This window comes from Lolium rigidum, chromosome 3, assembly GCF_022539505.1.
Source record: "Lolium rigidum isolate FL_2022 chromosome 3, APGP_CSIRO_Lrig_0.1, whole genome shotgun sequence".
Classification (NCBI taxonomy): Eukaryota; Viridiplantae; Streptophyta; class Magnoliopsida; order Poales; family Poaceae; genus Lolium; species Lolium rigidum.
The window spans coordinates 380452998-380463652 of record NC_061510.1 but is presented as its reverse complement, the minus strand read 5'-3'; the positions used below and the strand labels follow the sequence as shown (position 1 = coordinate 380463652).

Here is a 10655-nt window from a genome sequence, read left to right as displayed (position 1 = left end):
AAAAGGACGCGAGAATCAGAGGAAAAAAAACGGGGCGAAAAATAGATCCAGAAGGAGATCGCTAGAAGGAGATGGAGAAGGAGATCGCCAAACCTCGCCAATGCGATGCTCTGCTCGTCGCACATGTAAACATCTGTTTTTCTCGGTTTTCTCTCCGTAATCTCCAGTCGTTGATGCTCCTCAGGCTGAAATTCGGTGCTAAATAGCATCGGGTTGATGTAAATTTCGGTTTGGGAGGTCCATTTTCCTAGCGACGAGTCCAGGAGAAAGACGGAATATAGGCGAATTCAAACATAAATAGACGAAAAAGTTCAAACTTAGGCGAAATTTACAGATATGTAATATATATAGGGAGTTCTTACATATATAGGCCAAATTCGTAATATATTTGAATTCGGCCAGAGGGAAACATTAACTAAACTTAAAACACGGCGTTCTACATGCCGAAATGGCGGTAGAACATCGTGTAGTAGCTGTCGTCGTCGTCGTTGGAGTCTTCGCCGTCATGCGGTGGAGGCGCCTGCTGGATGCTCTGGCCATGGGCCCAATGGCTGGACCCCTGCCTAGGGTCGCCGAGGCGTGCACGTCGGCCGGTACCACTCGTCGTCGCTGGAGTCCTCCAGCTTGATGAGCGGCGCGCCTCTAGCCGGTCTAAAGGGTGCGGCGGCAGCGCCCCGCGGCCGACAGGTCCAGCAGGCGCCGCTACTGCTTCGCATCCTCCCTCTCCCAGTCCTACCTGGACCAGGCGAGCGCGGGAGGAGGGGGAGGTCCATCGAGGCGCGAGCTCGCGTCCGTACTTGCGCCGGAAGAAGTCGTTCCATGCGACGTAGTTGTCGGGGAAGAACCTCGGCTCGGTGTGCTTTCTCATCGCTGAGAGTCTCGATCTCGGCGTCGAGGGCGTCGCCTCCCACTGGCGGCGGCGGGATCGGGACGCCCCCCGTGCTCAGGCGCCAGCCTCCGGGCACGCAGAAGTCCGGCGGCGCGGGGTAGCCCGCCATGTGCAGAAGCCTTGCCTCCCATTGGTGTAGAGAACGCCGGTCGAAGTCGTTGTTCGCGGCGCCGTCGCCGTAGCCCGCCATTGCTCGAGGATGTTTCGGAGAGAGAAGACTGGGGAGAAAGGAGACGGCGGTGGTGAATGCGGCTAGACGCGGTAGGTCCGCGATAAATAGAGGGAGCCGCGCGTGAATTCGAGGCAATGACATTAACTTGCCGCGCGTGAATTCGAGGCCAAGACATTAACTCGCCATTTAGTTCAATTCAGAATTTGCACAAAGTTTAGTTATGTCCTACCATTTAGTTCAATTCAGTTAGTAGCAACTTGCACAAAGTTTACTGGAAGAAGAACAATCGCTGAACACACATTTATTCATAACATTTTGCTTTTACAAATTACAGTCAGTGTAGTTCTACATATATGCAGGAACATGTACAGCAACTTGACTTCTCATTGAGTACAACAGCACCAACTAGGAAGACGCGGGCAGCAGGCACAATGGTGGTGGAAATAGAGGATGAGGTCCGTGACCAGGACGACACTCCTTCTCCTCCGCTTGGAGGACGCAGCCGGCGTGCGCCTAGCAAGCGGCAGCGCTGAGGTCGAGCGCCGTGACCTGACCGATACAGGCTTCTACTCCTTTTGTAGGACGCGGCCGTCGCGCGCCGGGCAGCGGCAACCCAGAGGTCGAGCACCGCGACCAGGAAGGCACGGGCACTGGTTGGGAGCAGAGGGTGGCCGATGCTTTGAATTGCAAGCTAGGCGCTTTTCCTTTCACATATCTTGGTCTCCCTATTTCAGATCGTAAACTCACCAGAGAACAATGGTTGTTTTTGGTGCAAAAGCTTGCTCGTAGGGTGGAACCTTGGTGGGGAAAGTTCATGTCGTCAGGGGGACGACTTATCCTCTCAAATTCCTGTCTGGGTAGCCTTCCCATGTTTGCTATGGGCATGTTCCTGCTCCAGGATGGGGTACACGCCAAATTTGATACCCACAGAGCCAAATTCTACTGGGAGGGCGCGGGGCCTAAAAGAAAATATCACTTGGTCAACTGGCCGGCGATTTGCCGACCAAAAGCCTGCGGAGGTTTAGGGCTTATTAACTCCAAGAAGATGAACATCGCACTTTTGCTCAAGTGGGTGTGGAAGCTGTTTCAAGAGGACAATCCCATCTGGGCCCAGATTTTGCGAGCAAAATACACCTCTGCTGACAACATTTTTGCGGGCTCGGGCCAGGGTGGCTCGCAGTTCTGGCGTAGCATTCATAAGATCAAACACTTCTTTAAGCTGGGAGCGACTTACCACGTCAACGATGGTCAGAGAACGCTTTTCTGGCTGGATGTTTGGCACGGCGACAGAGCCCTCAAAGACCAGTTCCCTAGGCTGTTCAGCATCGCTTTGAATCAGGGCTGCTCGGTGTTTCAGGTTTGCGATGGTTCCACCCAATTGGGGTTCCGCGGGGCCTTGGATGTGGAAGCCCCGCAGGAATGGCACAGACCTCCGTGAGATTATTGAGAATGCGGTTCTATCCGAGGGGCGAGATAGGATCGGTTGGAAGTTGGAACAATCCGGAAAGTTTTCGGTTAACTCGATGTACGGGAAGCTCTCGGCTGGGGCCTCCATTGCTCACTTCAAGGATGTCCGGCGGCCAAAATCCCTCTCAAAGTTAGGATCTTCTCCGGCAGCTTATCCCGGACGAGACTCCCTCTAGCCTCAATATTGCGGCGAGGCATGGGCCAGGGAATGGCCGGTGCTCTCTGTGCGGCGTGGAGGAAGACGCCACCCACATCTTCTTTGCCTGCTCCCCTGCCAAGTTTGCCTGGAGTGCCTTTCGCCAACTACTCGGGTGTAGTTGGTGTCCGGCAAACTTTCAACAGCTCTATGCCATTGTGTCTAGTCTCTCGGGTAGCTTTAGACGCTTGGTTTGGCTGTTGTTCTTGGCCCAATCTTGGGCCTTATGGCACTTCAGAAATAAGCTAACCATTGAATCGAAGCTGATGAAACATCCAGCTAACATTATTTTCAAATCTTTGCTCTTCCTGCAGCTCTGGACGCCGCTCGCCAAACCTCTGGACAGACCGGGGCTCAGGACGGTGGCCACCAAGCTCAGGCTTCTACACGCCGCCCACGCACCAAGTGCGCCGTCAAGAAGGACTGACGCGGCATCATCAGGAACACCTCCAGGGGGAAGGTCTCCGTGTTCGGCTGTTTAATTTCCGTGTTGGCTAAGCTGTATGCCGCAGCCCTGTTTTACTTGGCGAAGCTGTATGCCGCAGCATGTAATAACCTGTTGTTACCGAACCTGCGGGCTTTATTAATTTAAAATCGGGCACTTAGTGCATTCTATCTAAAAAAAACTGGTTGGGAGCAGCGTCTACGGCGTGCCGGTGAGCTTCTGCGAGCGACCCGCGAAGGCTACGAAAGGGGAATTCTAGACCGAAAATGCCGATCGGAACCCGGGTACTCCCGAGGATGAAAACGCAGCCAATAAAGAGGCACCACGTGTGTATCAACATATGTATTCTCATTACGTATATGAAGTGTATTTCCATCGTGTCTGACACAAGCATTAACTTGGCTATTAACTTCCCGGACAGGGATTCAGTGATATTACAACAGCATGGCACGCTGTGCCATGACCTCCCATCCACCCTACACTTTTCATCTAACGGCTGCAATCAAACGATCAATTTTTTTTGCCATATTTGTTATTTTTGCTGCGCCTAAAATACAAAATATTTTCGATTCAAACTTTCCGTACTCACAACATGATTCGTTGGCAATACGAATATTTTTTGTTTTGAATTTTTTGATGATTTTCAATATTTTCTTAAAAAATCATCAAAAAATTTAAAACAAAAAATGTACATGTTGCCAACGAATCATGTTGTAAGTATGGAAAGTTTGAATCGAAAATACTTTGTATTTTGGACGCAGCAAAAAAGATAAAATTATTAAAATTTTCAGATCGCTTGATTACAGCCGTTAGATGGAAAGTGTAGGGTGGATGGGAGGTCATGGCACAGCGTGCCATGCTGTTGTAATGTCACTGAATCCCTGTCCTAACTTCCCTCTCCTCCTCCCGTCGGAACTGCTTTCTGTTTCGACTTTACACCACCACCCGCTCGTCGTCTCTCTCCAGCGCACTTCCTGGCAGTCCTCAACGCTTCCTCCTTGCCGGTCTCAAGCACGCCGCCCCGATGCCAACCGACAACGCCACTTCCCGCGCGCCGCCCCGATGCCAACCGACAGCGCCACCTCCCGCGCGCGCCCTTGAGCTCCATTGCCATTGCCGCCACGGCTAGCTCGCGTGGCGGAGGGCTCCGGGCGCAGGCCGCGGTGGGGGTGGCGCCGGCTCCTTCTTCGTTAGCCAAGATCCCACCTCCACGACGGCGGGCGGCGGATGCCCATGCCGATGAAGCCGGATTTCAATCTGTACAGCGCCGCCTCCCCCTCCGCGCACTCCTCCGTGCGCACCATGTCGGAGGAGGAAAAGGACCAGGCCCCGCCCAAGCGGCCGTGCGCCACGCCGCCGCCGGACCAGGTGCTCGAGTGCTCGACAACATCCTCCAAACCGTGCTCCAGTTCCTCGCCGCCCCGCGCGACCGTAGCGTCGCCTCCTTCGTCTGCCACCCGCATCTCCCTCGCCGTCCGCAACATCCTCGCCGCCTCCCCGGCCGGCGCTTGCGCCGCTTCCCCACCGCGCACCACATCCTCCTCAAGGGCCGCCGCCGCTTGGCTTACTTCAACCTCCTGCCGCCCGGGTGGGCCGGCTCCAGCTTCCGCCCCTGGGCCGCGGCCTTCGTCTCCGCCGCCTTCCCCGCGCTCCGTCGGGCTGGCGACGGCGCAGTTACCATAGCCCATGCTCCGGCGCGACGGGGTCGACGCCGAGGTCCCTGGCGCGCTTGACGTGCTCCTTGACGTTGCCCTTCCGCAACTGCAGCAGGCGTATGACGCTGCGTCTGGCGTCGTACCGGAAGGGCCCCCCGTGGCAGTGAAACCGTCGATGAGGTGCAGGTCCGCCTCGAGGTCATGGCGGCTGGCCGGCCGACGGCGGGGCACAGGCACGGCCAGTTCTTGCTGTGGATGCGCAGCTCCGCGCCAGCGTGCTGGTACTGCTGAGCTCCAGGCCCGCTCCCTCTCCTTCAAGCGCCGTGTTCAATTTCTTCAATTTCCTCTTTCTTTTTGTTCCTCTCGGCTGTGTGTGATTTGTACAGATTTTCCTTGATCACATTCCAATATAGTTGTTATTTCTTCCGATCCAAATGACTGTAACAAAATAATGTGTGTCTTTTATTCCGATCCAAATGGCCCTTTTTCGTCCGATCAAAATGGTCCATTAATAATGTTAAGAGATTTTTTTCCATCATTAATTAATTTGGGAGAACTGCTAATGGATATTTCCATATTTTAAAAATATTGTTTCAAAAAAAAATTATAACACAAAACCATTCGTACAAAATGTCCGTTTTAGAATTAGTACAAAATGGCATCTTTTTTACATTCAACATTTTTTATCTTGATATTCATGTTAGATTGTTAGATTCGTACAGGTTCAATTTGTTTTTACTATTTCCACCATTAGGACAAAATGCTTTGTTTGGATTTTTTATATCTACATAATTGGTAAAAAAAATGTATTTTAGAAATTTTTGTTTTGACCCGATCATTTTTACTATCTCCACCATTAGTTAATTGTTTTAGCCGCCAACAAATATTTCCATTATTTAAATAATGCTTCAGAATTATGGTTATTACTAGGAATTATGTTAGTATAATGCAAAGATGATGCATGCACATGCACTGATGGGGTACTAATGAGCTAGTGGCTAACAACACAATTCTAACACTAATTCACCAGAATCCCTGCCAGTTAGACATGAACCGAAGTTTCATTTAAAGCACCCGCACATGCATACGGGACGCGGTATGTATAAGCTTACGTATCCACCATGTTAAATCAGAGAAAATCAACGTATAAATAATTCGCTATATTAGATACTAATCGCAAAGCAATCATTGATGGGCGTGATATCGACCTCGCCCGTAGCCGGGTTCCAAAAGTGTTCTAGACGGGTTATTTCCTTTCTGAGAGCTGTTTTCCGTCTTCTCTTCCCCGACCTGGGCTTTGGGCCGGCCTGTTTCGGTGGGTTTCCAGCAGTTCGGACTGTTACCCTCAGATGAGAATCGAACGAACGAAGCTTATCAACGTGGATCATTTTCCGTGGGCGTGCTTCCTTGCAGTACTTTCAAGTGCAACATAGGTCACTTCTAAGTATTCGAAAGTACAAATATAACGAAAACCAAAATACACAAGCTATACTGAAACGGAAGGACAATCTATACTAAAAGCCGAAATGCAAAAGTACAAACATTACCGAAACGGAATCACAAAGTACAAAGTACACAACCTGAAGTCCATTGAAAAAAACAAAATAAACTCAAAACCTGAAGTACAAAGTACACAAAAACCCGAAGTACAACTACGACTAAAACTCAAGTGCATCCAAAATATAATTGTGGTAAGTTCGAATGTACATTAAAAAATAGTTTCAGAAAATCTATCAACATGAGATATAATTTTGAAGATCACGACGGGAGGATCATAAAAGTAAAAAAAATTGTTCGTAATTTAGAGGTATTGTTCTCAAGATGTTCCATTTAAAAAAATCAATTTTTAATTAAAGGAAAAAGTGAGACACCACACCTTCTCGTGTCCATCTCTCTCATCTATCGCCCTCATTTTGCTTTCCATTGCGTCAAATATCATGGAAAGATACCACTTATGGCTGGTTTTTCTTACACCATGTTGAGCCATGTGTCACAGCGCGAAGCGCGTTCATCCCTTTGCCAAGGTCAGTATCTTTTTAGATATTTTGTATCATCTACCTTCTTTAGTGAAAAGTAAATAAACTAAAATTTTCAAAATAATTATGTCATCATAAAAATAAGTTCATTTTGTTGAACTAATGAAAATAGATGGTATCCTAATATTGACCATTTGCATCAATATCTTCGATCCCCATAGTTATAGTCTTTGCAGTTGCAGATGAACATGCAGGCTTTACGCAAAAGGCTAAACCGAGGCTCATGGTTTTCTTTTCTAGAATACAAAACCGAGGCTCATGGTTGCAAAACCGCAATCTAATCTTACCCATCAAAATCTGCAACTGCCCAGCTGGACGGGATAAGTTTTGCCAAAAAAACAGAGTGGACGAGACAGATGTCCAATACCGGGTACGCAAACAAGGAACCAAAGGAATACAAAGGGAGCATGATAGCATCCGTCTGAAAGATATTTTATTCCCACTTTGCCAGCGAGTCTGACAACGATTGGGAAAATATCGGTGTTAACACTCTCATCCTTGGAGAATTATAGTTTCGCAGACAAGTTCCTAGGTCTCAAGAATATCCATCCATCTTTTGGGTGCACCATTTGAATTGCTTACGGTATTAGTAGTACGTGTGATAACACTATATACATTAGAATCATCTTTTATTTATCGATCTATGCATATGCACGAGAGCTACACGTCATTTGGCATTGAGAATGAAGAGTGCTACAAAGTCCATCTCTGCTTGGTAATGTCAAACAAGATGTGGGGCAAATTGGCGGAGCTTTCCCATGTAAAGGTGCGGGTGAGGAACAAAACACCTAACTTTGCTCTCGTGTGGGGTGACAGAGTCGCCGCCCCAACCTTCGCTCATGAACATATCCCCGTTGTCGCCGTCGGGTTGGGCCCGCACGGAGCCGGCGGCGGCAGGCCCCTGCTTCCCACCCGTGGCAGTACTCACGCGAGGCTCAATGTCGGCAGGGGTGTTGCTCTAGACGCGCTGGACGAAACGACCCAGCGACGTGAGTGATAAGCAAAGTGTGGGCGACGCGGTGGAGCGGTGACGCAGCGAAGAAGTGCAGATGGGCATCCCCATCTGGGTTAAGGCGGGCCGTCCTACTCGTGATGATGGTGACGCGTCCTGAGATGGTGCGACGGTGAGCTCAAGGATAAGGATGGTGGCGTCGTTGGCCGGCTTGTTGCAGCGTAGCAGCAAGCTTTACGGAGCTCGCTGGACCCTCTTAGGATTGATGTGCCTCCGTGAGGACTTTACGGGCCAGCTGGACCCAACAGGTCTGGTGTGCTCTGTACCGCGTCCAGTCGACTACCCCCTCCTCATGGGGTGGAGTTTATTCCCTCCTGCATGGTCGCGGTACTGCTGGCTCCATTTTGAACTACCGTCGCCTTCGTCGTGCAGGCCTCGTCGCAGTTGCTTCGCTGAGACCACTATGGAGACTTCGTGACCGTAGTGGTGCATGCTGGTGGGCGCCAAGTTGGTGGTCTCGAGGCTTCGGCTTTCCGAGGCTCATATGCATCAGATCGTCTGAGGGTTGTGGATGGGTTTTTTCGGGAGAAATCCTTATCGGCTCGACCTACTTCCCTTGCCAGGGGAACCTTAGGATCAGTTGGTCCGGGTAGTGTGTGTCTCACTTTCCTTCTTAAACATGCTGCTTGGCACTTGTCGCTTCGGTGCTAGGAGTGTGGTGGTATATCTTCCGAGGGCGCAACCTTGCGGGTAACCAATGTTTAGTCAGTCCTCCTTAGTCTCCATTTCGTTTTTTTCTTTTCTTTTAGGCATGTTTTTCTGCTACCCTCAGCTTTTCTTCATTTTGATCTTTCATGGGTTGTATGGTGTGGTTGCTATATTGGGGCTAAAACTTGTTTCAAGGATGTCAAACAAGGTGTGAAGCAAATTGTGAGGATGTGTATGTTAAATTTCTTTATAGAGAGATTATAATGCAAAAGCGGAAAAGAGCACACAATAATTCCTCCCATCACATCATGGACAGTGTATCTCAGATTCAGAACCGATCCTTATCCATTCCCGATGTACTGCTCTATATAGAAACAAAAGCTTCGAACCAATCCATAGCTCTACCCTGAAGCCACCAAAGTTAAACCAACGAGACAAGAACCAAAGCCGCAAATAATGCTGTCCTCCACCGCTCTCCGGCCGCTGTCGCCGGCGACGACGCCGGCGTACTCCGCCACCCACACCGCCACGAGCTCAGTGGCTTGGCCCCGCGCTGTGGTGGTGCGCGCGCTGCGGGACTACGGCTCGATCCCGAAGCGCGAGCCCTTCAGCTCCAGCCGCAGCATCCTCGACGAGTTCTTCAAGCAGGAGAAGCCCCTCGTGCAGCGCACCAAGGACCAGATCACAGGTATGCTGCTCTCCTCTAAGGCTCTAATTCTTTGTTTGAGTAGTATCTGAGTTGCTAACTAACTTTTTTCTGAACTTTTTAATGCGTGTGAGTGTGATGCGGCTTTCTGCCAAGGTTAAACCGCGTAAATTCGATTGCTGGCTTGCTTCAAATTCGAGCGCTAATTTCATGGCGCTCACATAGTTCGCAAATATAGAGTGCTAATTCAGCATCCCAAATACATTTAAGTTTTAGAATTTCTAGAAAATCATTTGAGTTTCAGATTAATTAGATTAATTAGCCCGAGATGTGAATTGTGCTGATCTCTAAGCTATAAAGAAGTTACTGACTCAGGATTGTAACAGTGTTGATCGATCTAAAATTGTTCTAACAGTGACTCTTCTTATCTGGGTACAGATTATTGCACGACCCTTGAAGGCGATGAATGTTGCAGCTGCTGGGATGCCTATTTTGAACTCAATGAACTTGAGGTATGCAGTGATCAAAACCACCTTTTCTAGTTACTAAATTCATCATCAGCATTCTGCACTATCAGCAAAGGTATCTGGTAACTTCATGCTACTTGTGCCGATCCAGTCCAACTAACTTATTTTTCTCCATTTCCAGAAAGAGCTACCCCAAGATGATATTGCGAGGATGGTGAAGGAGTCACGGTCAGATCCAAAGTACCTTATCAGTAGCATCCATCACCGTTCAGACTTACGGAAGAAAATGGCCGAGAAAGCTCAGAGTTCAGTACCAGCAAGCTCCTCGGTGCAGGCAACGAAGCCGAGGCCTTTCCCCGTCCCCGATGGGTTGCCGAAAACGCAGGAAGAGATCGACGAGGAAGAGGGGGCTCTCATGCCGGAGTCCTCGTACACGAGGCTGCTGAGAAGAATGGGGAGGTATCCTGACTGGTATACCCCTCGCCCAGACCATGAAACTGACTGAATAGGAGCACAGCGCCATGAATCAGGCTTCCAAAATGTACAGCATGAAGCTCTGTCTGCTGGCATCGAGCATGGAAGCTTGGATTGTTGTTGCCCGCTTAGTTTTTCTTTAGGGATGTTGCCTGCTTTAGTTGGCGCTTGCTGAATGGATAAATGAACTATGTATAATGAGTGTGCTTTGTTCTGTTGAGTTCTTCACTTCAGGATTCAGATAACTCCTCTTGTGCCGTTTGCGAGTATGATATCTGATGACGTATCTCTGAATATACATGTTTGGGGAATAAGAGCTCTTGACTGTTACTTATTTCGCCCTTAATGGTGGGCTGATGATCTGATGGGGTTTGTTTGATGTTTCTCCTGATTTTTCAGTTGCCACACACCTCTGTAGACAAACTGATGTTGCATGTTGCACTTATTTTGTAGCGAAACCTGATGTATTTCCCACCTTGTATGATCTAAACTTTTCAAGTGCTCACTGTAATTTGAAGGGTACTCTAAAATTTGGTTTGGTGGAAGCC

At 49.2% G+C, this 10655-nt stretch overlaps 1 protein-coding gene across 1 annotated transcript; it reads left to right on the top strand.

Moving 5' to 3' along the window:
* Nucleotides 1-8961: 8961 nt before the first annotated feature.
* LOC124704402 (CCG-binding protein 1-like) lies at nucleotides 8962-10441 on the top strand. Its single transcript, XM_047236656.1, has 3 exons — nucleotides 8962-9208; nucleotides 9605-9678; nucleotides 9815-10441. The coding sequence occupies exons 1-3, from the start codon at nucleotides 8977-8979 to the stop codon at nucleotides 10136-10138; spliced, it is 630 nt and encodes a 209-aa protein (XP_047092612.1). The 5' UTR covers nucleotides 8962-8976; the 3' UTR covers nucleotides 10139-10441.
* The last annotated feature ends 214 nt before the right edge of the window (nucleotides 10442-10655 follow it).